The sequence below is a fragment of the Gadus macrocephalus genome, chromosome 6 (assembly GCF_031168955.1).
Source record: "Gadus macrocephalus chromosome 6, ASM3116895v1".
NCBI lineage: Eukaryota > Metazoa > Chordata > Actinopteri > Gadiformes > Gadidae > Gadus > Gadus macrocephalus.
In genome coordinates, this window is record NC_082387.1 from 14,877,301 (window position 1) to 14,905,137 (window position 27,837).

The 27,837-nt window shown below is 47.6% G+C and overlaps 1 protein-coding gene across 20 annotated transcripts in view; it reads right to left on the minus strand.

Moving 5' to 3' along the window:
* Window positions 1–27,837, minus strand: part of trpm3 (transient receptor potential cation channel, subfamily M, member 3) — a 146,899-nt gene that overhangs the window by 12,065 nt on the left and 106,997 nt on the right. For 4 of the 20 annotated variants that reach the window (XM_060054354.1, XM_060054348.1, XM_060054343.1 and 1 more), the window contains 12 exons: window positions 23,876–23,976; window positions 22,941–23,075; window positions 19,630–19,680; window positions 16,569–16,604; window positions 16,232–16,372; window positions 14,277–14,306; window positions 10,461–10,753; window positions 8,483–8,711; window positions 7,015–7,221; window positions 3,861–4,001; window positions 2,235–2,363; window positions 1,046–1,297 (listed from right to left, as the gene is read on the minus strand). In XM_060054354.1, the coding sequence (XP_059910337.1) occupies window positions 1,046–1,297; window positions 2,235–2,363; window positions 3,861–4,001; window positions 7,015–7,221; window positions 8,483–8,711; window positions 10,461–10,753; window positions 14,277–14,306; window positions 16,232–16,372; window positions 16,569–16,604; window positions 19,630–19,680; window positions 22,941–23,075; window positions 23,876–23,976 (1,745 nt within the window). The remainder of the gene's footprint in view (window positions 1–1,045; window positions 1,298–2,234; window positions 2,364–3,860; window positions 4,002–7,014; window positions 7,222–8,482; window positions 8,712–10,460; window positions 10,754–14,276; window positions 14,307–16,231; window positions 16,373–16,568; window positions 16,605–19,629; window positions 19,681–22,940; window positions 23,076–23,875; window positions 23,977–27,837) is intronic. The other 16 variants (XM_060054351.1, XM_060054346.1, XM_060054355.1 and 13 more) reach the window with 6 other exon arrangements.

Here is a 27,837-nt window from a genome sequence, read left to right on the forward strand (position 1 = left end):
TGATGATCACACAATATGCACCAGTGGATGGATCTCAATTCAATTGCCTGAACTTTAAACTAATGAGAACTCGAAAATACATTAAACAGAGATTAAATAAATCTCAATAGATTGCTCCTCAGTCCCTAATGACATTTTACTTCTCATTTGTAGAAATTAAGACATTATACCCGGAGCGAACCCACCACTAGTCCGACTGCAACCGAAAAAACAAAAAAGAACAGCGCTGTTTATGTAAATGGGTCTGTCTACATGGTTTAAAGACAGAGCCCTCTCCTGCTAATTGCTGATTTTCATATCAAAGAGAGCACTCATGACCGGCGGTTCACAGCCCATCTCTGCGATGGTTTGAATGCATTACTGATACCTACTAAGCAGCTTTGATCCCCTAAGTGAACCGGTCTGCATGTTGTTCTGATCAGACAGGCTTGGGACACACTGTCATTACAGGTCGCTGGCAGGACTTTCCAACGGGTCGGTGGGCAATTGATATGCCAAGGTACACCGTGCGGTCCTGTGCTCAGGACAGAACGACTCGGGGAACGCACAGATCGGATAGAAAGCGGAATGAAGGAATGGGATCAGAGAAAACTGCTCAGACTAAGTGGGGGTCGGACAACGGGGTGGAGAGAAGGAACCAGAGGCAGAAACTAGGGAACAGATAGAAGATAAGAAAGTTAGGATAAAAAAGAACAGAAGAAATAAGATGAAAAAAGGAAGAGAAAGTCAACGAAAGTAAAAATAAGGAAAGGAGCTCAGGAGGTAGAGGCGTTGACTTGTAATCGGAAGTTTTTTCTAGATCGATCCCCAGCTCCCCCTAGCCGAGTGTCGAGGTGTCCCTGAGCAAGGCACCTCCCCCTGACTGCTCCCGATGAGCTGGCTGTCACTCTGCGTGGTTAACACCGCCGTCGGAGTGTGAATGTGTGAATCAATTATTCTAAGTCGCTTTGGATAATAGTGTCAGCAAAATCCCCATATCGTAAATGTGAAAAGAAACAGTGCGACAAAGAAAGACATGCACAACAAAAACACTGCGTCGTCTCACCATCTTGCCGATCATCATGACGTAGGGCCCCAGGTACTTGTTGACCCCGAAGATGTCCAGCAGCCGGATGTACCAGTAGATGATGTTGACGCAGTAGATGACCCGGCCGTAGCTCATGAAGGGCGGCTCCTGCAGCCGCAGCACCATGCCCACGGAGAAGATGAGGATGGCCATGAGGTCGGTGATGTTCCAGTACTCCTGCAGCCACACCTTCACCTTCTGCAGCAGCTTCCCCGGCTCCGACATCAGGATCTGGACCACACACACACACACACATATAGGAGGAGGAGGAGGAGGAGGAGGAAGAGGAGGAAGAGGACGAAGAAGACGAAGAGGAGGAAGAGGAGGACATTAAGGAAGAGGAGGAGGAGGAGGAGGAGGAGGAGGAAGAGGACGAAGAGGAGGAAGAGGAGGAAGAGGAGGAAGAGGACGAAGAGGAGGAAGAGGAGGACATTAAGGAGGAGGAGGAGGAGGAGGAGGAGGAAGAGGACGAAGAGGAGGAAGAGGAGGACATTAAGGAAGAGGAGGAGGAGGAGGATCAGGAGGAGCAGGAGGAGGAGGAGGAAGAGAAGAAGGATAAGGATGAGGAGGAGGATTAGGAGGAAGAGGAGGGGGAGACCAGTAGTAAGCAAAGGAAAGAGAGATAGAGGGGGTTTGTTCATTGGACAATGAGATAGGGAACACAGAAGTTATAACTGCATAGCAGTAGAGGAGAGTAAGTGTGTGTACTACATCAGTCTCGCCTTTGGAGGGCAGTAAAAGATTACGTAATAGACGCTCCAGAGCCCGAAGAGGGTGGGAAATTGATTTGACTAAGGAATGGAATACGGGATTATACAGCCAGGCGTTCTCCTTCCATCTCCTGAAATGATCTGTGGGTCTTATCCTATCTGTCTGTCACCATTCTTCTCACTTGTACACACACTTTTTACTATCATGAGATGTTTGACACACAGATACACAACTACACCCCTCCAAGAACTGCTGTACAATTGGTGTCAGTGTGTAGATTAGCAGCAGCAAAAGATGCATGTTGTCTTTAGGTTGTTTGAATAATTATTGTATTTCTATTTTGTGTGTGCAGATGAATTACGTTTACATACCGGGTACCATGTATCATTGACTGATCGTAAAATAATGCAATTCACATATATACACACACACACACACACACACTCCTCTCGCCTACCTCTCTCATCTTCTCGATGCCATTGGTGAAGATGTATGCGATGACGATCCATTCCTGGGGAGACGGCCACAGGTCCATCTTCACCAGAACGATGTAGTTGAACAGCATCAGGTAGGCCACGTACGCCATCTGAACAGACACGTTCCTATTGGACTGGGGCTCTACAGGTGTTCTCACACACATGCCAGTGTGTGTGAGAACAATGTAGAAACCCAGTAGAACGCATTTAGAAACACACACTGGCATGTATGCCAGTGTGTGTACGGTCGGTGTGCTTTTGAATGAGTTGTTGAGTAAACCTGCATATGGTTGTGTGTAATCATAATGCAAAGTGTGGTCAATAGATCAGATTATTTATTTGTGTGTGTCTGTGTGTGCGTAGGTGTGGGAGTCTGCCCACTTCCTTACTTAGCATATGTCGATATGTCAATCCATTGCAAACCAAATGGCCTGAAGCTGTTAATGTGCAGGGATATTGTGTAAACTCCATCCAATAAGGTGAGGCTCTTCAAATGATTGACTCCAATTAAATTGGATTCTAACGCAGCCTTCAAATACAAACTACAATAAAACGAGGGGATCTCAAGAGGACATGTTGCTCTTACATCCACTCCCGGCCCGGACGGCTCGGTTCTATGCTATGGACATGTTTAGCGAGCCTTTCCTCAGAGTCTTACTCGTTCACAGAAGCAATCACACTCTCTCCTCCTAAGGTGAGAGTGGATTTATTTAGTCGAATGACCTGTGGTCGTGGAGGGAGTCTCCAGATTCATTAAGTCCCTTGTTTCCAGATTCATTTAGTCCCTACTTGTCTCCGGGCTCCTTTGCACTGAAGATTTGACAAATAGAACAGCGATGCGGCCATAGCCCTACAGAGGGAGTCCAACACGAAGAGCACTAATGATGGCCGTTTGACCCGCAAGCACCCCTGCACCACTTCTGGAGGGCGGGGAGATTATCATATTTACAAGGGTTCTCTTTCCGGAAAAGGCCAGGAATAATGAGGATGATGGGAATGTAAAAGAGAGAAATGTATTAATTTGCGTTAATAAATAATGAGGAGTATTAGGGTGGTTTTATGAAGAAATGTTTTCATTAGCCAACTAAGTGGAAATTTGGTAGATAGAACGGTTGGCTAATTGGATAACATGTGCGCGCACGCACACATCCACACAAAGACACAGGTTCTAAGAATACATCTCAACAAGCCAGTGCCTTCCTAGAATCCAGTGGTACAAACCAAAATGTATTTCTGTTGCTGCAAAAGGCCGTTGATCAATCTCATACATACGTAAGGTATTTAAATGTAATGTAACGAACCAAAAATGTAGGAGAGCATTACATCACCTCCATTGACAATGTCAATCAGAAAACATCTAAGTAATACTGTATTTACCTGTGGCCATACTCATTAAGACAGTTGGTTAATTAGGTGGGACATGGAAATGGGCAACCACATTTTGCCCAAATATGTATTATTCACCTGTCTAAAAATGAGTCACAATCTTCAATGTTATTTCTCCTATAACAAACTCACACCTAACAGCTTATTCAAACTATCATTTTGTTCTAAGATCTACAGCTTTGGAACACTGGGAGGTTCCGGTGGCGGTGGCCGGTACTCACCGTGTGGAACCAGAACTTGACGATGGGGGCGTTGTAGAACTCATAGATCTTGCGGCCCATGGGGATAAGCCGATGTCGCTTCTGCACCTCCTCCACGTCCTTCTTCCTCGACGTCTCCGTGGCGACCTTACCCAGCATGGCCTGGGGTGCCGCAAGCCCCCCCCATGACATCGCCGCGAGCCATGAGGGTGAGGAGGGGGGTGGATGTGATGAAGAGAAGTGTGTGTGTGTGTGTGTGTGTGTGTGTGTAGGGGGAGAGAGGGGATAAAAGAGATACAGACGAGAGGAACAGATGTATGTGAAACAAACAGGAGAGAGAGAGAGCGTGGGGAGGAGGATGGAGGTGGTTGGATAAGAGGAAGTTATTGAAGACGATAAGGAGGTAGTGTGGAGAAGGGAACAGGGTGGGATGAAGAATGGGTTCAAAGAGGTGAAGAGATAGAGAGGAGAGAGAGCGAGAAAAAAAGAGCAGAAAACAAGGGGAGGGGGGGAAGGGGTCTCATCAAAGGACTGTTCCTGAACGTTACAACACTGTCTTTAGAAAAGCAAGCACAGGCAATGTCATCACTCATCATCATGTGATGTGTGTGCGTGAGTGGGTGGGCTGTGACATGTGAGGTGGTGAGGTCAGGTGGGGCCAGGTGAAGACACTTATGACAAGAGGACATTCACACTCATGGATAGTGTCTCCAACAACGGCAACAAAGAAGACAAAGGGGAAGGGAGGGGAGACGGAGGGCTGGACAGAAAAAAGGGGGGGGGGGGGAGAGAAGGAGACGAAGAAGGAAAGGCAGACACAGATATCTCGTTTGTAACCCGGGACACAGTTCTACATCCATGAGAGAGGGTTTGGGCCCCGGTGTGGTTCGATGAGTCATGAACTGATGTCAGCGCCACGCCAGGACTCTGCGGGGGAGTCGCGTCATTGGATTTATCTCGCTTGCCTGGATGCCTTGAGGCAGACTCAGATTAAAGCCTGAGTGCTGGGAACCTCCAAGCCCTACTCTTATCGATCACACCGTGTCAAAGTCGTTTAGTTTAACATGAGGGACATGTTCAACTGCAGTTTTTGCCTGAGTTTGTGTCAAGGCAATCGCAGACAGACAGACAGACTGGTTGTCGTGTACCAAGGCAGATGCTTTACTGTGTGCGCCGTATGATGACTTCACTGGGCTGACATGCAAGCCCTCCCCAGGTCAACTGCAGCGAAGGCAAAACACAACCCACATGTTTCTGAAAACATCTGAGGCATGGGGGCAATCCAATCGTTCCCCCCGTGGTGTGGCAAGCGGTGTGTGTATATCGATATGAATCTCGGTACGATTCATGTGCTCTCTGGTTATCAGGAGTGCATCTCAACAGCCAAGCAGCCAGCGCAACTGCAGATAAAACATCCCCCCTTGCGAACGCCTGGCTGGACCGCGTTGTTCTCGCTGGGACAGAACCTTGTGGGTTCCAGGTGTCCCGCGGTGGCAGATTCACCACAGTTGCGCTGGCACACCTGTTCGGCCGGACATAATGCACATGCAGGAGGATGGGCGGCGGGATGGGCATGCGTTCCACTGCAATCACTAGATCACTCGCGTGGTCGGGCGAACGTAACGAGAGGCTGCATCGTGGTCGATCCCAGTCTTTCGACGCACGAGGGAGAAGGCGAATCGTGATCCGTCTGTGTGCGAGCGGGGTTTTGGATCGGAGTGGAACGCTGCCCGAATCCCGGCGGCACACATCCGCGTGGTCCGTGCGGACGGACTCGCACCGGGGCTGGCGGTGCCGCTCTGCACTGGGTGAAGAGGGGGGGCTGGCTCAGACCCCTGCATGATTTAAACCCTGCAGCGGCGGCGGTGGCGGCGGTGGCGGCGGCAGCGGCGGCGGCGGGCGCGTTACGTAACGCCAGAGCCGCACGCCACCCCCCCCCCACCTCTTCCTGCAGCGGACATGCTGAGTGTGGCGCTGCAGCAGGCGAGCACGGGACGGGAGACAGAGAGAGAGAGAGTGAGGGGGGGACTGGAATAGAGTGGGAGTGGAGAGAGCAAGAGAGAGAGAGAGAGAGAGAGAGAGAGAGAGAGAGAGAGAGAGAGAGAGAGAGAGAGAGAGAGAGAGAGAGAGAGAGAGAAAGAGAGAGAGAGAGAGAGAGAGAGAGAGAGAGAGAGAGAGAGGGAGGGAGGAAGAGATATGAGTGAAAGACTGGGAGAGAGAGAGGATGAGAGGGTGAAAGAGAGACTGGGAGAGAGAGAGAGAGAGAGACGATGAGATAAGAGCGAGAGGAAGAGAGAGTGAAAGAGAGACTGGGAGAGAGAGATAGAGAGAAAGAGGAGACTGGGAGAGAGTGGGAGAGAGAGAGAGGAAAAGAGAGACTGGGAGAGAGACTGGGAGAGAGAGACTGGGAGAGAGAGACTGGGAGATACAGGGGGGAGCGAACGACCATCGAACAGTACTGTACCTCGAGCAGAACTGAGCTAGAGAGAAAGGCAGAAAGACGGAGGGAGAAATACAACAAGAGGGCGGGCGAGGTGATGGACAGGGGGTGAGAGCTGAAGCAAACCAAAAGGGAACCCAACAGAAAGACGAACCCAGGTAGCAGCGTAGAGAGCAAAGAATCTCACGTGCAAGACACAGAGAGCGAGAGAGAGAGAGAAAGAGAAAGAAGGAGAGAGGCAGACAAATAAAGAGAGATAGCGAGGAAGAGCGAGAGTCAAAGAGAGAGAGAGAGAGAGAGAGAGAGAGAGAGAGAGAGAGAGAGAGAGAGAGAGAGAGAGAGAGAGAGAGAGCGAGGAAGAGCGAGAGTCAAAGAGAGAGAGAGAGAGAGAGAGAGAGAGAGAGAGAGAGAGAGAGAGAGAGAGAGAGAGAGAGAGAGAGATAGAAAGACAAGAGGAACGTACACACAAGGAGCCACCAGAGGAGGCAACAAAACCGAGACGCTACAACTCCACAACCAACGTCCTCTCTGAGACGACAAGAGACAGGAAAGGTTGTTGCTGGCAGAAAGCCACCAGGGTTTAGTGTGTGTGTGTGTGTGTGTGTTTCTACAATCAACGCGATGTGCTTTGGTCGAGGCTCAGTTAGAGCCAAGTGGCAGTCCTTCTAAAGTGTATAAGGCGTCATGTGATGTGGTATATAGTATGTGATGCAGGGCTGAGGTGGGTTCTCTCACCACGGAGTTGTACTGCGCCTCACAGTATGACCTTACTGTGAACTCCATGTCCTCCTCTTCCTTCTCCTTGGCGGGCTTCTCGGGCTCCTCCTCCTCCTTCTCCTGCAGGAAGGACTCCTGCTGGTCCTGGGGCATGTAGGACATCTCGTCCTTGTTCTTGAACTCCAGGCTAAGGATGGACGGCGGCAGCAGCAGGCCCAGGATGACCTGGGCGGGGGGGCACAGGGAGGATGTGTAGATGAAGCGGGGGTGGGTGGTGGAGGGGATGGAGGGGTCGGGTGGGGTGGAGATATAAGACATGGCAGAGTAGGATTGATGGCAGGGATATTGCTGAAGCGAAATGTATTACTCTTAAATGCGATGGACACAGACACACAAACGTGCACGCACACACGCACAAACCCTTAGACATACACAAACACACACCACCATATATACAATCCATGAGAAATGAGGCACAACACTGAGGTCTGTCTTGGGGCTTTGGGAGGATCATTGTGGACTCAGCTGCAGTGGTATCACAGGCCCAGATGCCCAGACGCTCCCCGCTCCCAGAGAAATGAATGATGCAGGACAGGCACTTAGAGCAGATAAAGAAGGCCGGCCGGCTGTAAACACTTCAGAGACATAATCATCAAACTGGAAACGAGAGCGATGGGGAACTTGTGTGTGTGTGTGTGCGGGTGTGTTGTGTGCGGGTGTGTGTGTGTGAGAGTGTGCGGATGTGTGTGTGTGTGCGTGGCAAGCCCGTAGGGGGAATATAACTACAAGGATATGGTGGAAGATGAGAGTGAAGGGGATGGTTAAGTGTACTTTTTGCTTTACCTTTGCAGTTTTATATTTTTGTAATTTTTGGAAAAAGCAGAAGAATCTGCGAGGTTATGTCTTATTTTCTCTGGCATATGCGTCTGGCCCGCCCCGGTTAAGACAGATGTCCAGCAGACCTGGCCGGGAACGGGTCATTCATAAACATTCATCTGAGACGGGGCGGGTCTAATACGGCGTCTGTTCAGATGAGCGCCCAATGGGAGCACCGTTAGGTCATTTAAATACATGTTTCATTACTCTGATTGGTTATCATCGTTTCTGGCTCCGGACACAGGCTTTTTGGTCTGTGGACGTTGTATAGTGCGAGATGCCGACTCCCACCCCAGGAGGAACAGAACTCTGTGTCTTTAAGTGATCTGTGGTCATTCATCCAAACGTGAACATGTGTGAAGGACACCAATACTCTAACCACTTCCCAGCTCTACTGACCCAGTTTGCAAACTTGTGTATCACTGCCCTGACTACAGTGTATCCTCACGCCGGACTACACGGTCAACTGCGCCTGCGTACCAATCTGAGAATCGGCGTGTTTTATGTATGTACGCGTTGCGTGTGTGTGAGCTACGTTTGTCGTTGCCATGGAAGCTGGAGGAGAGAGGTCTCCTCGCTCTCCTCCCGTGCGCCCGTTCCCCGCCTGTACCTTCAAGCCCGAGTTCTTGCGCATACGTAGGCGTCCCATCCACATGTCGGTCAGCAGCATCTGGCTGCACGTGTGAGCGATGAAGTCCCGGTGCTTGGCCGCCACCGCCAGCTGCAGGCAGGTGGCGTTGCTCCAGTTCTTCAGCTCGTACGTGAGCAGCTTCATGGCCATCTGCTCGTCCTGCTTGTAGGACTGGTCCAGAAGCTCCACGGCCAGCTGGGCGAACTCTCTGTCGGGGGCACCACCACCGGACAGGAGAGGAGAGGGGGACCACAGACACACAAGTAGAGAGATCCATGACATGTTGATGTAACAGAGGGTTTGGGACTTAGGGAGAGAAAAACAGAGCTTTGGTGATCTATGTGTCTACATTGATACATGGAAGGACGCGACCCCCATACAAATACCAATGTCCATATGACTAGGTCAAACTATTCAACACAAGGATCACAGATCAACGGAGGATCAACGGACAGATGGCAAGTGCAGGCACAACCAGAATGGTGCTTTATAGGGTTTAATGCGGTAGATCATGAGAGGACACTGTACATTGACTCGAATGGCTTGATCCCTGACATCCAGGATGTGGCCTGCTATCTACAGGTATGAAGTGAGTGAGTAATGACCACAAACCTGATTATACGGCCACTACACACGATGGCAAAATACTGTTGACGCTATTGACGTTATAGAAATGCCGTTATAGTGTGTGAATGTGCATGGGTAGGATGAGTGGCTGCTAAATGTTTATTATATTCAATATATGCCTCAAATTAAAACGTATTTCCACTTTTTCAATAGGTTATTGCATTATTCTCACATGTTATTAAGTGGCTGTGCTGCTACTTCTCCTCTATGTATGTCATGCAGCCTACCTTGTGGCTGACTAGAGTTGTGCTATACAGGTCAGACAGCAGCTGAGGAACTAGGTGGGCATATATTTATGTCTGTGCGTGCATGTGTGCATGATTGTGTTAGTGTAGTTAGCGTGTGCATGTGTGTGTCTGTGTGAATATGAAGTTTGAGCGTTTGTGTATTTGACTTTGTGTGTGTGTGAATATGAAGTTTGAGTGTGTATGTGTGTATGTCAGAAAGCTAGTGTTTGTGTATGTGTGTGTGTCTATGTGTGTCTGTGTGTGGTGTTTGTTTGCGTGCACGTGCCAGCCTATATGGGCTGAGTGGTGTGGTCAGAAGTTGCTACAGTCTAGACTCCCAGCACAACTCTTCATTAATCATTTAGCGTGGAGAACTTCACCACTCTGTAGGCCTAGATAGATCTAATCACTCTCTCTACTCTCATCTGAAAGCTAAAGCACAGAACTCGCTGTGATCACATGATCAGACGGAGAGGAACAGAGGGAGGCAGGGAGACGTCTGCACGTGTCTCGTGTATGTATGCGTAATGTCAGCATAAGCTGATTGCTTTCACCTGAGATTAGCACAAAAGCACACGGGGTCTGGAGCATGTGTATTGGGAGAATATGGTGTTGAGGAGACTGTTGTTGCATTCAAAAACGACATGTTCCCCCCCCCCGTGGGCTTGTTCCTTATCATCGTGAGACCGTCCATATATTGAAGTTTGTGTTTTGCAACAAATATCAGTCTGACCTCGGCTGGGCTGCAATTGATTTTCGCATACAGGCTTGGCATTACATCGTTATCATTACAAAAACAGTACATAACTGAGTGATGACCACGCTCTCTTCGCTTGGTAAAGCAAAAACATCTTCTCCTCCGAGAGAGGTCTTCAATGCAGAGATCTGTACATATTTTAACATTACTTCGAATAAAATCGTTTTGATCGCTCTGTCGGTTCTCTACACTTTCCTCGAGGTCCACCATGTTTGTTTATTCTGCGGCGTTCCTACCCTTAACGCCGATTGGCCCTGTCTTTGTGATCAGGCCGGCCTGACCTGCAGAGACAACCTGCTACGTGATCTCAAAAGATGGCGGCGGTCTCACTGAGACGTCCCCCCACCTGGAGTTATGGTTGAGCTCCTGGGAGATGTCGTCCACCATGTCGTTCTCCGACGCCTCGTGGGCCATGGCTTTGCACAGCTTGCAGGCCACCAGGGCCTTGGCCATGGCCTCCTCGCCGTGCTGCCAGAAGAAGAGCGCCATCTTCTGGCGCTTCATGAGCACGGCCCACACCATGAGCTCGTGGAAGGGGAAGGGGAAGTGGTTGATCTCCGGGTCGTCCAGGTCGATGTCCACCTCCTCCTCCCGCTTGCGGGTGGTCTTCTGCCGGCCGCGGCGTATCGGCATGTCGTCCTAGCGGAGAGCCAGGATAAGCGATGGAGACTGGGTTAGGCAGAGGGCGGTCTGAGGACTGGGTTAGGCAGAGGGCGGTCTGAGGACTGGGTTAGGCAGAGGGCGGTCTGAGGACTGGGTTAGGCAGAGGGCGGTCTGAGGACTGGGTTAGGCAGAGGGCGGTCTGAGGAATGGGTTAGGCAGAGGGCGGTCTGAGGACTGGGTTAGGCAGAGGGCGGTCTGAGGACTGGGTTAGGCAGAGGGCGGTCTGAGGACTGGGTTAGGCAGAGGGCGGTCTGAGGACTGGGTTAGGCAGAGGGCGGTCTGAGGACTGGGTTAGGCAGAGGGCGGTCTGAGGACTGGGTTAGGCAGAGGGCGGTCTGAGGACTAGGTTAGGCAGAGGGCGGTCTGAGGACTGGGTTAGGCAGAGGGCGGTCTGAGGACTGGGTTAGGCAGAGGGCGGTCTGAGGAATGGGTTCTTAAAGGTCCCATGACATGAAAATCTCACTTTATGAGGTTTTCTAAAATAAATATGAGTTCCCCTAGCCTGCCTATGGTCCCCCAGTGGCTAAAACTTGCGTTTGGTGTAAAACGAGCACTAGCTGTTCTGCTCGCCTTTGAAAAAACGGAGGCTCAAGTGCGCTGATTTGGAATGTCTGTATTCATGACGTCACCAAGAATCTCAGCTCCTCCCCTTACTCTGCCTGGCCCGACCAGAGACGTTGGCCCGCCAATGAGACTCGACCGTGCGAGCGCCACATGTATGTGTGTGAATACACACACTGTAACGCAAGTGTTTCTTGTCGGTTCTTTGACGTGTCTTGTATTTCCACAACGAGACTGTCGTGGGGGTTATCTGAGCCATGGTTGAGAAGGAATTGGGGGAAAGGAACTTTGGCTTTGACTCGCTGAAGTACATGAACTGCGACATGCCGCCGGTTGCCGCGAGGCACCATCGCCCGGCAGCGGGCAGCCGGCAGCAGGCAGCGCGCGGTTCAGTCGACTTCAGGTTGATGTGAAAGTGGAAGAACCAGAGACGTTGCAGAACCCGACAAAGTCGTTTGTGATTCATAATATCGTCTGGAGGCGCAGACAGCTTTTGGCCGTGATAATATGTATTATATGATATAGATATCTATGTATTATATGATATTATTTAGATATAGAGCTCCAGGACTGTAACGCAAGTGTTGTACACTTCCTTGTTATTTGGATAACCGTTCTGCTTTTGGTGTTATGGAGCATAACACGTCGGACTCTCGTCTCTGGTATTTCTACAACGAGACTCGTATTGGGGGTTATCTCAGCCAAGGTTGAGAATGAATTGGGGGGAAGGAACTTTGGCTTTGACTCCCTCAAGAACATGAACCACGACAAGGAGGAGAAAGGGATCTTTGCCGGGCAGCGCTTAGGCACCTCCGCCTCCGGCGGTGGTCCCTCAGCGGGGCTCAAGCGGGAGACATTCGCCGCCAACAACCCCTTTCTCCTCCATGTCGTGGTTCATGTTCTTGAGGGAGTCAAAGCCAAAGTTCCTTTCCCCCAATTCCTTCTCAACCATGGCTCAGATAACCCCCACAACAGTCTCGTTGTGGAAATACAAGACAAGTCAAAGAACCAACAAGAAACACTTGCGTTACAGTGTCTACTTCACATTGATGTGGACGTTGAAGAACCAGGAACGTCGGAGAACCCAACGCGGTCGTTTGAGATTCATAATATCGGCTCACACAGCTTTTGGCCGTGATAATATATATTATATGATATAGATATCTGTGTAGGCTATATGATAATATTTAGATATAGAGCTCCAGGACTCCCGTGTGTTCTAGAATATTTACAGAACACGGCTAAAGGCTGTGTGCGCCTCGCCATTGCGATACATCCACTGTAAACAGAGCGCATGGTACCGTGGCTGCAAGCTGCTCAGGGCCACACCCCCACCCTCCTCCTTGACCCGCCTCGCTCCTCCTCATTTGCATTATAGCTAGAGACACCAAAACAGCGCATTTGGGGGAAGCTCAATGTGCGACTGGCTCGGAGTGGCTGTAACTATGCACCACGGCTGAATTTCGGGAACGTCTTTGAATACTGTGTTAGTTGCCCAGCTAATACCTATTTTAAAGAATACATAAAATAGCATGTCATGGGACCTTTAAGGTTATAAACAGACACTGGGATAGCTCCTTACTGGGGCAGCAAAGTTCAGAGAGTAAACTGAAAGTTCAAACTAAAATAACCTGCCACTAAAAATAAACTAAATTGCTAGAGTAATTATACAAAGATTTTAATCAGGATAATTATGATACTGGTTTGATGCATTTTCATTTTCTAATGAAACAATTTTCTTATTCAAATTAAATAAGCAACATGACTTATGAAAGGACTGCGTTGTACATTGATAAACAGGTAAAGGAGTAAATGGCTTCAAACCATTGCGAAAATGTAACAAAGTTAACAAGCTACTACTCAACAAAACAATATAAACAACGAAATGTCAAACAAAACAATCAAATCCAGGGTGGATCTCTCTGGCCACGGTGGGCCTATTCATGAACTAATGGCACTGCAGACTAGCTCTATGTTCCTCAGGAGACATCTGCTGTCAGCTTGTACCACTAATGCCCCCCCCTGCCACAGTTATACTGATGATGGGGTCCTCAGAGGAACAATCACACAGACAACTGAGGAACGCGTTGGTGAAAAGTGCATTTCTTTTTGATTCCTGACAACTGACATTATAATTAGTGAACTCTCGTAGAACATATTGAAGAGTAATTGCAACCTTCGTTGTTTTAGCAAAAAACATGAAGGGCATCACATTTGACATTTGAGAAGCGGAAAATCTATTTATTTAAAGTTAATGGCAGTCACTTGTACGTTTAGAGCTGAATTTTGGACTTAGAAGGACTACCAGAGGAGAAAGAGTTTTAGGCAGATTTGAAAGAGGCATAAGGGTAGGAATGGACAGGTATGCGCACACACACACACAAAAGACAAAGTTTTGAACAGAACGCTTTTAACAGAAAGGAAACACAGATGTCTCAGAGATGAATTGCAATCACACGCCGTGATTCCAGCTTTTATGATACTGGCAGTTTTGCTTACGATGTGTATACTGTGATAAACCACACACACACACACACACACGAATATAGAGATCATGAGGCCGTTTTGGATCACTGATTATCTATTGGGCTGAATCGACCGGCGTGCTCCGCTGGGGGTCATTCCATGAGTCGTACGCAAGCCGTTAAAACACGTCTCTGGAGTCAACCCGTATGCATGTGGTCGTAACCTTCAACATTCACATCCCAAACGTACAGAGTGAGGTGTATGTGTTAGTGTGCGGCACGGTGTAAGCGTGTGCACACTTTAGAAAGTTATACTGTATGTATGCCACACACAACCCACACACACACAGTGATTGACTCAGAGCTGTTTTAACGCATTTGACGCTCATATCATGACGAGACGGACACTTTGTAGACAAAGGACAAGAACAACACTGACCCAATGATATAGCCGCCATGGTATTGACACTCACCTCCATCCCCAGCAGTTTCAGGGCTTTGGGCTGGAAAAGCAACAAACAAGAACATACACAGAACAAGAGCTTGTCGGGTGGGATTGATAAGAGTGATCGTCTCCGTTAGCAGAGAGCAACTGACGGACAGAATGACATGCTGATGCCTAGAGATGGGACAACCTTATACACAATATGCTGTCACCTCTTCTTCCCATACTTATCTTGTACATTTCAATGCGTGGGCTGCTTTCTACACAGGTGGCGTTTGTGTATCCGAAAGAGCACTTTGCAGACATCAGGGATTTCGTTTTTCCCCTGTTTAACATGTGCCTGTTGGTAATGTAGAACCAGTGCTCTGGTAACTGTATTGAGGCAGGAGGCATGTATGAATTATGTATTCATGAACCATCATCTGGGAGGATAAAAATAGCACAGGTCTCCTGTAGGGATGTTGATATTCGCATCAATTTCGAGGCTTTGTTTTTAGTGCACGTGTGTGTGTGTGTGTGTGTGTGTGTGATAGAGAGGGAGAGCAATAGAGAGAGGGAGAGCACTAGAGAGAGAGAGAGAGAGAGAGAGAGAGAGAGAGAGAGAGAGAGAGAGAGAGAGAGAGAGAGGGAAAGAGATAGAGGGAGAGGGAGGGAGGGAAGGAGGGAGAGAGGGAGACACAGAGAGAGAGAGGGAGAGCACAAGAGAGAGAGAGAGGGAGAGAGAGAGAAGGAGGGACCGAGGGAGAGGGAGGATGGGAGAGAGGGAGAGAGAGAGGGAGAGGGAGAGAATGAGAGAGAGAGAGAGAGAGAGAGAGAGAGAGAGAGAGAGAGAGAGAGAGAGAGAGCGTGGAAGCGCACGAAAGAGAGCAAGAGAGAGAGGGAGCGAGAGAAAGAGAGAAAGGTAGTGTGGGAGAACTAACATGGACCCATTTCATCTGGAAAAAGGTGGATAATAAACTCAAATTATTTGAGGGGTCTCTCGCTCTCTTTGTACATCTCTCCATCAGTTTTTTTTCTTCACATTTTCCTCCCCACTTAGTTTTCCCTCCCGCTGTCACTCCCCCACACACTCACACACGTTTGCATGCACAAGTGTGTGGCCGCCCACACGCACATCGTGCACAGACACACACACACACACACAAGCACACACACAACACATACGCAGACACAGTGCATTTTCGAGCAGAGATACAATGTCCCGGACACAGCTGTGATTTCCATCCCACATGTGGCAGTGTTGGGTGGCGTAAGGGAATCAGACTCTGCAGCCACAGAAAAGCATGTGAGAGCTTATCAAAGATAAACCCAAAAAGAATGGTTGCATCGTTAGAGGGCTGGCGAATGGAGAATTATGTGATTGCGTAAGTCACGGTTCAAAGCTTAAATCAACAAGAAATGGACGATTTATCACGGTGCATAGTGGCGTCAGCGATGAATAATAATGAATGAATCTGATTCTGATGTGAGGGAGATAGTTCTGTCAGCTATCAATATGGAGCCAGAGGAACCAGATGCTCCAGCTTTAGCAGCTGTGGCGTTTGTTATTGTTTTTGAGTTTGTGCTTCAGGGGAAAGGCATACAATATGCTCAGGAAAACCTTGGTTCTCACGAGCTTGACATCCACTGTTTATTGAAAGTGCATTTCAGTGTCAATGTTTTGCTGCTGTGCACCGTTTCCAAAATATCAAATAAACCGTTAACTTGCTTGCAGAATGTGGTAAATGGTACAGCCTCTTACGCTGTTCCCTTTACGATACACATTATGTGCAAACCGGCACCCAATTATATCCAATGTCAATATTCAGTCTGTGTATCGCCACACATTATGCACAGACACAGGAACATAACCGCGATACAGTACAAATGCATTCATGGCTATTTTACTAACATGAATATCTTTGTTGTGCTCCAATCAATACGTGTTGCCGTGGTATGTCAGAGCAGTGAGAACAATAATGGGATTAAGGATGATCCACCTACTCTCTTGGGACCAAACAGATTGTGGTACAGAGTCCTGAACCTCTTCCTGGTGTAGTTGCAGCGGTAAGCTCCGCCCATTAGGTATTCAATCACCAGGCCGATGTCGATGAGGCTGATGCGGTAGTCCGGGGGCAGGTTTCCCTGGAACATGAACACACACCTCGTCAGATCAGACCCGGGTAATCGCTTGAACAGACAAAACACAAACACTAAGGTAAACCACACGCACCATACACACTCTCACACACACACACACACGCACAACCGCAAACCAAAATCCACACACGTTTTTGTTTGTTTTATTGGCTATGAAAGAAATCATGATTAGCGGATTCACCTTGAAGTAGATCCAACTGAACCCTGGGTATTCTCGCTTGGAAAGAGCACACAAGGTCAGTGAGTATGCTGCGTTGTATGCAGTGGACACTAGGACCATGGGGAATGATGCAACACACGGAACCCCTGGGAGAAGACCTCTCATCTCTCTCTCTCTCTCTCTCTCTCTCTCTCTCTCTCTCTCTTTGTTTGGTCTTGAATTGAGACCTCACATTTCCATAGCGGTTGCGTTGGGATCTTTACGTTTGGATGCTGTTAAAGGTGTTCCGCTCGCCCTGATATTCATTTCAAACCGCTCGTTCTGTCTTTTCCTGAGACCTTTGTTCAGCGGCTTATTGTGGCTTGGAAAACTTGCCTCAAATCGTATCTTATATTATCTGTGTGGGGATAAAGTGGTGAAGGGAAGGAAAGACTGACAGCCGGGGTTCAAGATGAGGGTATATTTATATGTGGGGGAAAGGATAAGGTGACCTTGTTTACAGTGAGGGAAAGAACAAGATCTTGTCAGAGAGGTTCAGTGCAGTTTGGGGTGTCGTGAATAGGGGGAGATAAAAGGTGATACAAGAAAAAATGGGGTAAAGGATAGAAAATGAAGAAATGAAGAGAATAAAGGAGTGGTAAGTGAATATTAATCCTAAAGGAGGAGGGGGCAAGACGGAGGGGAAGATGAACAGATAACAACAACTCTATAAGAGGTGGAGGAAGATCACCTGTGACTGGAAACACATTGCCTCTTCCCCACTCTAGACACCGACCACCAAAATAAACCATTATTACGCCACCACACCAATAGTCACCTAACATGCACCCAGAAGACCTGGGCACTCCCCCACCCCCCACCCCAGTCCACCCACATTTACAACTAGCTTGCCTTAATGAATCACAGACTCAGTACAGACTCAGGGAAGTATGGTCTGGATGTCTCAATTGAAAAGGGTGTAATTTTTTTAGTTTGTATTTTTGCTGTATTTTCCTTCAGAGAAGCCTTGGTGCTCCAAGGCCACATTGACCACAAGGCCACAGGCCTTTGCCATACAGATCTCCGATATCGTTCTACATATGTCAACTAATTAAAACAGGATTTCCTCCGTCTCTGTGTGTAAGTGTTAGGCATGCTGCGTATGTACAGACGCCCGTGGCCCCGGTTACTCTGTGTCACGGTGATTGGCGTCCTGTACTGTGGTGCGACTGCCAGGTCAATCTCAGCGTGAACAGGCATTCCACTCACCTCACACCCTGAGATCTGACAACTCCAACATGGTCCAGTGTTGCTGTTGTGTGAATGTTCTCTGCATTGTATGAATGGTGCTGTAGCTCAGATATTGCTATACACGTCCTCGGTCTCATGCTGTTTCTTGGGAATGTATTTGCTTCCATTGTAGCATTCCCGTCATTGCAGGGAGTTAAGTTAACTGATTTCATAGTTTTTAAAACTAAAGATGTCTGGGTCTTTTGCTTGTGAGGGACATGAAGAAGTACTAGTATTAGTCCACACTAGTCCTCAAACATTAACACATTACGTCCCTACCTTGAGATAAAACACATACAAACCACAAATGGCTTGAAAATGAACCAGCTTGTGTTTTTCTATTTGGAAAGAGAGTGATAAAGAGCGGAAATGCTGGTTGTGTGTAGATTTAGCCTTGGGGGGAAGCAATGGAATAGTATCTGAATCACACCGGGATACTATCAACATAACACTCACAACGTCACTAGAGAATACTTGCACCAAGCACTCGTCCATGGGTATTTGTGGCTCCATCGCTGTGTAGACATGCAACGTTTTCCAATGTTTTGGTTGCCAGAAACAATCCCTTCCATAGCAGCTTGAGACCCAACTCAAGTGTTTCTCTACTGCAGTGACATTAGGGCTTATTCTCCAAGTGGCCATCTCAATTCTAAACGCCTGCTGGGTGGGTGGGGGGGTCGGGGGGGGACTGAATGCAGGTTTCCACATTCACGATGGGTGGGACAATGAGGGCTTACACCAGCGAGGCTCCGTAGGAGCGGGCTGTAGCGGTGTCAAACACACGGTAATTAATGGACCCATCTCCACGTTAATGGTGGTCACCCTGACCTCGCCACACCGCCCCTCAGCCAGTGTGCCGCCGCCCGTCGAGGGCAGAGGATGTGGACATGCGCTGAATTTAAAAACCATCCTTATGCACAGCAGCAACACAGACCGGATTAGATGTCAGCAGTCAGGCCGCGGGAGTTATTTTGAAATGATGCAAGCTTCACATGATCATCTGTAACACTTTCACTGTACATCGCCGAATATATATAGATATATATTTTAATATATACACGAGAATTGTATCCACACATCAAGGTTGAAACGGAGATCCGACAGTGAATAATGTGAACAGCGATACATGAGACTTCACGGGATTTCATTCCAGTGCCGTCGGTTGGTTTGATGGCTTTTTTTTACAGTCTTGTTGATGAGACAGCATCTGTGGTGCTTTTGGTACTACAAGGGTAGTGAGCATGTACATGCATTAGAGGGGGGGAAGCGAGAGAAGCCGCTAACACGTTGAGTGTTACACAGCCACGGCAGACGGCAGCTTCTGCTGAAAGACGAGAGCCAGTCTCTATGTGCCATCAGCAAACACGCCCGCACACACACACACACAGGCATACACACATACACAGGCATACACACACACACACACACACACACACGCACACGCACACGCACACACACACACACACACACACAGGCATACGTAAACTCAAACAAACACACAAACACACCCACAGGCATACGCACTCGCACAAACAAACACACACCACAGCCAAAGGCAGAAGACACATGATACACCATCTGTAAATGTCTCCCACCAAAACTTGACACATTCTGCACACGCACTTGAAGCGCACTTACCCTATTTACACTAGGTACACACACACACAGACTCTCACACATACGCACACACACATACAGACAGACCATTTTACTTTCGCGCACACACAGAAGAAGCCGATGGTTGTGTGTACTTTGTGTGTCTACACAGCCACAGTTTCAGCGTGGGCACTGCGGTGGCATGGCGGTGTCCTACCTTTTTGACATCTCTGACGAGGTGGGAGAGGGTGTTGGATGGTCCGTGTCTCTGGAGGAACAAAAACAGACCCCATCAGAACAGAACTGAGCTCCATCAGATCAGAACTCAGCTCTAAACAGACCCTGGCCTTCCAACAGAACAGAACTGAGCTCCATCAGAACTGAGCTCAATCAGAACAGAACTGAGCTCTATACAGACCCAGGCCTTCAAACAGAAGACAACTGAGCTCCGTCAGAACACAACTGAGCTCCATCAGAACACAACTGAGCTCCATCAGAACACAACTGAGCTCTATACAGACCCAGGCCTTCAAACAGAACGTAACTCAGCTCTATGCAGATCCAGACCTTCCAACAGAACACAACGTAGGTTTTAACAGTCCCAGGCCATCCAACAGAACACAACTCAGCTCCATCAGTATGGCGACACATTAGTGCCATAATTCACTAATGTGATAAAAGATGCATTCGGGCGTATTATATTATTCCACACGCGTAGATATTAACTGCGAGCGCGCAAATGATCTCTGCGCGCGCAAAACAGCCTCTCTCGCGCGCAAATTACCTCAGCGCGTGCAAAACAGCCTCTCGCACGCGCAAATTACCTCAGCGCGCGCAAAACCTCTCGCGAAAGATGTTTTTACGCTCTCGCTCGAATTTAATTTTGGCAGGGCGGGCTTTCCTATGATTGGCCGTTTTTGAAGCGCGATATTTGATTGACAGCCCTCCTCAGCCCTCCTCTCATTCAATTCTGAATTGTACAGTAAATGGCTGAAACGATAGTTACGTACTGTAACTCCAGATTCTATGAGTATAGGCGCAGCCTTTTAAGTGTCGGCCTCATTGTCCTTTAAATAGCTGAAGAAAAGCTGTTTATTGGGAGCAGAACGTCCGCCGGTGCCCGACTTTATCTGCGAAATGCGGACGTCGTTGAGGCACGCCGCACGCGGACGTAATTGAGGCCCACGCTGTTGGTGGTCGGGGATTACAAATTTTTCAGTGCTACGGCTCACGCCTAGGGATAACCCAATAGCGATAGCCTTAAAAGGCTGCGCCTATACTCATAGAATCTAGAGTTACAATAAGTAACTATCGTTTCAGCCATTTACTGTACAATTCAGAATTGAATGAGAGGAGGGCTGAGGAGGGCTGTCAATCAAATATCGCGCTTCAGAAACGGCCAATCATAGGAAATGATGGTTCCCTTCCTTGGTTCCCTCCCCCATAGTGCCAAAATTTAATTCGAGCGAGAGCGTAAAAACATCTTTCGCGAGAGGTTTTGCGCGCGCTGAGGTAATTTGCGCTTGCGAGAGGCTGTTTTGCGCGCGCAGAGATCATTTGCGCGCGCGCAATTAATATCTACGCGTGTGGAATAATATAATACGCCCGAATGCATCTTTTATCACATTAGTGAATTATGGCACTAATGTGTCGCCATACATCAGAACCCAACTCAACTCCATGGAGACCAAGGCCGTCTTTCCTGCAGAAAGGTACACCGAGGCCGACGGGAATCAAACCAGGAACCTGAGCTATCAGACACGGAGTAAAACACCATCGCCAGTACAACACTTTTCTCCCTCTACTCGTCGTCTCCTAATAGGAAACAACGTGCGCCATGTTCTGCCATGATAAGAGAAATCATCAGGAGGCACGTCATGTACCAGCGCGCTGTGATGAGTATTTAAGAGGTGTGCATGGCTTAATGTAGTGAGCACTAACAGAGGGCCGGGGGTGTGTGCATAGGGCTCTGATGGGAGTGTGTGCATCTTTAAAGACAGGGCTGCCAGCCACACTCTATTACAGGACCTATAACAGGTCCCCACCCCCACCCCACCCCCCGGTCGGAGGATCAAGAGTTTATGGAGCCCATCGTCGGGATATAGACTATCTTAGACAGCGCGCCATCCGTTTCCCTGATCTCTCTTGTAAGACACGGCCTACGATGTAATTGCTAACCGCCCCGCCCGGTTTGTCTCACTTCCTGCCCGCTGCTCTGTCGTTGTGCCCTCTGTCTAGCTAATGGAGGCCAGTTTGCAGTACTAGCAGCGTCGTTCTCTGGATAGGGATCCTTATCCAGTGCTTTCACCAGGTTACTCTCGGTTTGTATACAACAGCGCTTCTCTTTAAGCTAAAAAGGCAAGTTTCTTAATTTTTTTTATTATGGATTTGATGTTATCGACGCTTTGTCTTTTGTTTACTTTGTTTAGTTTGAAACTTGTATGATGCCACCCTCACCTTTAGCAAAAGAATGGAAAGAGTGTTGGATGGTTCGTGTTTCTGAAGGACCAACAACAGACCGTGTCTATCAGAACACAAATAAGCTCCATACAGAGCCAGGACCTCTATCAGAACAGAACTCAGCTCCACAGAGACCCATACCGCCTATCACAACAGAACTCAGCTCCACAGAGACCCAAACCGCCTATCAGAACAGAACTCAGAGCTCCATGGAGACCCATACCGCCTATCAGAACAGAACTCAGAGCTCCATGGAGACCCATACCGCCTATCAGAACAGAACTCAGAGCTCCATGGAGACCCATACCGCCTATCACAACAGAACTCAGAGCTCCACCACACCAGTTTATAAACAGGCAGCAGAGTGAACAATTTCTTTCATTCGCCACCTTCGAGTTGGTTTTTGCCAAAGCGACTTACAGGTTAAGCTGAGAGCAACTCAAGCACACACAGTCAATATTGAGGTTCAGAGGTGCCTGATGCCCAGTTCTTTGTGTTTGAGTGCAGAGAAGTGTAGAGTGTGTGTGTATGGGTGGGCGTGTGTGTGTGTGCGCGCATGTATGTGTATGTATGCTTGAATGTGTGCGTGTGTGTGTTTGTGTGTGTCTGTGTGTCTGTGTGTATATGTGTGTGTGTGTGTGTGTGACCATGCGTCTGTGTGTGTGCGTGTGTGTTTGTGTGTGTGTCTGTCTGTGTGTGTATGTGTGTGTGTGTGTGTGTGTGTGTGTGTGTGTGTGTGTGTGTGTGTGTGTGAGTGTGTGTGTATGGATGGGCATATGTGTTTTTGCGCACCTTTGTGTATGTGTGTGAAAGTGTGCGTGTGTGTGTGTGTGTGTGTGTGTGTGTGTGTGTGTGTGTGTGTGTGTGTGTGTGTGTGTGTGTGTGTGTGCGTGTGTGTGTGTGTGTGTGTGCGTGCGTGTATGTGGAAGCCTGTGTGTGTGTGTGTGTGTGTGTGTGCGTGCGTGCGTGCGTGCGTGCGTGTGTGTGTGCGTGCGTGTGTGTGTGCGTGTGTCTGTGTCTGTGTGTTTGTGTGAGCCTGTGTGTGTGTGCGTGTGTGAGTCTCATTACCGTGTTGTATAGCTCCTCCAGGCGGGACAGGGTGAGGAAGCGGTGCATGCTGACTCCGTTCTCGATCAGCAGCTTGACAAAGTCCACTCTGTCCAGCACCAGGGCATCCAGCATGGACTGCTCCAGGGAGCCCACCTGCAAGCACGCCACAGCACCACACACATGCACACACTGTCATCCAAATGGTACGGTTTGTATGCTGTGTTTACAGGGGCCGAGCCCTTATACTGCGGCACCAGAATAAAAAGAGAAACAAATTGTTGTATTAATAGACTCAAACTGTTGTAACATCACTCCTTTAACTATTGTGCCAAAGTCTGTTTCTTTGTCATTGATATCTGACTTATGTAAAATCCATCCATCCACCGCAACAAAGAAATCTAATTTTGTTCCCGGACCTGTGATTCATAAGGTCATAACCAAATATGGATGTTTGTTCGTGCATCACCACAAACTCAAACTCCTTAGTAATAACTGGCATTTGTGGTACCTTAATTTAGACTTTTCTTTTGCATTTTGGGTGACTAAGTGAATCACGCAATGCAAACCTACTCAAAGGGATTGTAAGAGTTTTTTTTTCTTTTTCTATTAATGTTAAACCACGAGCCATCACTGATATTTGGTCAGAAACAGTAACATTGGTCTCCCAGAATAGTAAGTAAAAAAGTACTAATATTGAAAAAACAAAAATCATTGGCCCGGTACCGTTCGCGGCCCGGTGGTTGAGAACCGCTGTTATAGATAGATTACTAATATACGTTCGTAGTAACTATGGGAATAATAGATATAACAAGCACAGCTATTAGAATACCCTGCTTCGGTTGGCCTATAAAATGTCAAAGAAGATGAGGAAGGAAGACATTTGGAAAAAAACTCACAAGAAATCCCTCAAAGAAAATACACAGAAGAGGAAGGTATGTGCCTGAGATGCTTACTGGCCACTGTTGCCCGTAGATGAAGATCTGGCTGCGGGCGATGTCCACCCGGTTCCAGGCCAGAGCCAGACTCAGCTGGTCCGGGGCCGATGCATTAGCACCTGGGAGACAGGAGGGAACCGACGGAGGAGATATGGAGGTTATGGACTGTTGTTAATGAGCTCTGGTTTGAAAGGCTCATTAATGTTAGTACACTGTCCTGTCCACTTGGTGGTGATTGCGACACTACACTGAAGAGGTTTTTATCTCCTCTTTCATCTAGAATCAGTTGGTTCCTCACAGCGTTGTCAGGACTAGATATGTTTGCACAGGGTTGAGACTAAGTGGATTAATTTTAGATGCTGCAGCCACTTGGGGCAACTCAAAAAGTCCTCAAATGGGGACAGTGAAGGGCTTGCATTAGCCATAAATTAACACGCCGACCCAGCGTCAGAATAGCACAATATTTTTGCTTCTAAAAAACCTTGGCCCCAGAGAAATGATTTGTTAAAGGATTTCAAGCTCATTAGCAGTATTGAATCTTCATTACTATTAAAGGTTATTCTTTTGTTCGGACTTGAGAAGCTTAAAATCTCAACAATAAAAACAAAATATGAATTCCAATAAATACACACTAAGAGACCCCCCTGCAATATCTAGCGATTTAGGAGTAACTTTTACATAAGCCACCCTTACAGTGAATACAGATACTTCAACAGCAGGTTGCTGCAGGATACAAAAGGTTACGCTGAGGACGATGGGAATCGAACCCAGAACTCGCACCATGCAACACAGAGTTAAACACCCCCACCAGTACTTCACTTTTCTGCCTCTGCTCATCATCTCCTCATTTTAATCAACGATCACCAAATTCCAATATTAACTGAGGTTCACCTTATCCCAATATTAACTGACGCTCAACATATTCCAATATGACAACGTTTAGCGTATCACAATATTAAGCAACGGTTCCCACATTCCAATATCAATCAACCATCACCGTATTCCCACATGAATCAACGTTCATCATACTCTATTTTGTAATGAATGAGTTAAAGCGTATGGCGGCCCATCGTGTACCGCGTTGAGACGTGTATTTAAGAGGTTTGCATGGCTTAATGAAGAGAGCACTAACAGAGGCCCCTTGAAGCGTGCAGAGCACTCTAATGGGGGAGTGTGTGCGTCCTTAAGGGCAGGGCAGCCCTCCCCTAAGGTCCCCGTGTCTCGCTGTTACGTTGCTGATATGCAGTACTGGCAGCATCCTTCTCTAGAGAGAGAGCATTAAAGGTTGTATCGGCGATGTTGGGTGACGTCACTTTTGTTGCTAGTTGAAGCGAGATCCCAAACAAACAGAGCCAGCTCGCCCCTCCCTTCCGGGTTTCGTGCATCCGGAAAAAACTATCATGAACGCAGCGCATATCCCACAACACCCACCCCATGTCTGTGATTTGTTGGAATACTATTTATTTTGGTTTTGAGTGGTTGGTAGTACCATTTGTTTTTGTGTACAATCTTGGAGCATAGGCTGCCTACAAAAAACCTTTTTTTGATGGCCTGCTTCTGGGGGGGGGGCAGCTAGTGGATCGTGAGGAAAGATCAGATGGATATGATAATTTATGCTTCAGCCTAGCAACGCTGATGCAACCTTTAATTCCGCGGTATTATCAAGTGACTGTTTGAATGCAGCAGCGCATCTCTCTCTGCCATAAAGGTCAACTTGTTAATGTTTTAGCATTTTTATCAGGTGGATTTTATGTTAGGGCCGCTATGTCTTTTGTTTGTTTGGTTTCAAACTCGTGAAATGCTACTAAGGAAGGGAAGGAAGGACAATAGGAAGGAAATGAGGATGGACGGGTGGGAGGGAGGATGTAAGGAAGGAAGGGAATAAGGGAGTGAGGGAGGAAAGAAGGAATGAAGGAAATCAAGAAGGAAAGAAAAAAGAAAGACAAAAACATGAAAATGTCCGACTACGTTAAATAAGGGTCAATCATGAAGACAAGATGAAGAACGCAATATAGCAAATTGCAAAATGAACAAAGGAACGAGAATTGGATGCAAAACATGGGCATTATCTTCCATCTCTCGATGCTGCGGCATATGAATAATGTAGAATGTATCCTCCCCTCGTTCTCTATGTCGTAGCACCCTCTCTAACTTCTAGATTTATTCCCTTTTTTCCTCCTTAATCGCACTCATAATCGCCCTGCTTTCCTCTTTCCCATACACCCAGGAGGTTTTTTCCCCTAAGAGCAGAAAACTGCCGCCTAATCAGAATAGCAGGGACTGTATATCTGGTGGCAGACTTAAGGCGACAGGAGAAGAAGCTGCCGCAGGGAAATGCTCTGTGTACTCTCAGAAACCAGAGGAAGAAGAGGGATCAGGCAAGGAGCACGCAGCCCGTCTCCAGAAGAACATGCAACCATGAAACAGTGTTGCATGGTTGTGATCAGTTTTAGAGTGATGCAGACACCGGTGGCTTCCCGGATGCTTCTGGAAGCTGGTTGCTTTGACTGCCTTACTATTCTGCTCTGGCTGCAGTCTTGCAGGCTTAATCCCTCATTTTCAGCGTTTTTTCCTTGGCAAAAGTAATATCCTACCTAATTTTTAGAAGCTACTCTGCAGGTGTTGTAAACCATTCTTTATGCAACAGATATTCCAGGTCCTTGATTCTTATTGGCTCTAAGCCGTTGTTAAAGGGGCCCTATTATGTCATTTTTTACTGTTTATTATTTAATTTGTTTGACCTCATAGAATTGATTTACAACAATAAAGGGTTGTCTAGCGCATTATTTTTTCTACTAGTATCCGAGTATTGCAACCCCTATGTGAAACACCCTGTTGCTTAGAATTTTGAGGCATTTAGAATCTTGATGCTGACGTCATTTCAGGCAATCTGTCACTCTGTCTACTATGGCTTCGGTGCTACCTTACCAATTATATATTATAACTCACCTTACCAATTATATATATTTATACAAAGGGGGGCCTAAATCCAGCGATCTGATTGGTTCATAACTGTTGTATAATGAGCGTATACATAACTGCTATGACGCCCGATCATTTTGTGAAAGTTTGGAAGTAGAAACAGTTACAAAGTAAAACATATGTTGGATGATGGAGAGGGTGTAAATGTTGTTACTCCGGGAGTGAGCAAGGCGATGGAGAGACTAACGAAAGCTTAGGCACACGGCAAGTGAACTGCTCAATAGGATAAATTGCCGGCGAACCGCTCTAGCCGAGCCTTCTCTCGGAGGGACGCTAAAGTGTGTTGCATAGCGACCGTCGTGCATTTGGAAGGCAGCCAGGAGGGACTACTTTTTTGTATTCTTTAATAAAACGGCTACTTTGACTTTCTTGGTTTCTTTTTAAATGTAGTGTGTCTATGACTTTCGTTTTGCCATAATAGTAACCGTTGTATAAAAGCAATAGATCACTTCAGTCAGTGGTATGTGCTAGTTATACCACTGTGAAGGGGATCGCCGGCCCTCCGCTGCGCGTCGGGGCCGGACAACGCCCCTTAACAGTGGTATAATGAGCACATACCACAGCCTGTCGTGATCTATTGCTTAAATATATATATATATATATAATTTATGTATAATTTATATATACATAATTTATATCTAATATATAAATAGTATTATGTCTTTCTGTCCATTTACTTCCCTACTCAAACTCTGTTTTGCAATCTGATCCATTCCCCCCGACCCAGCGTGTCCAGGAACGCAGCAAAAGTTGATGACGCTCTCCCATTGACTCCCAGCAAAAGTACATGCTTACGTCACCATGTACCGGAAGTAAAAGAAAGCCGCGGAGAGAATCCCAACGAGCCGTTTCTAGGCAGCTCGGTAACAGTGATTTGCGGCAGTCATTTACTCCCCCTTCTGGGAATTTTATGGTATTGTAACATTGCCAACCCTTTATATACCCCAAAACATATGTAAAGCGCAATAGGTGACGGAAAAAACGGAAAAGCATAATAG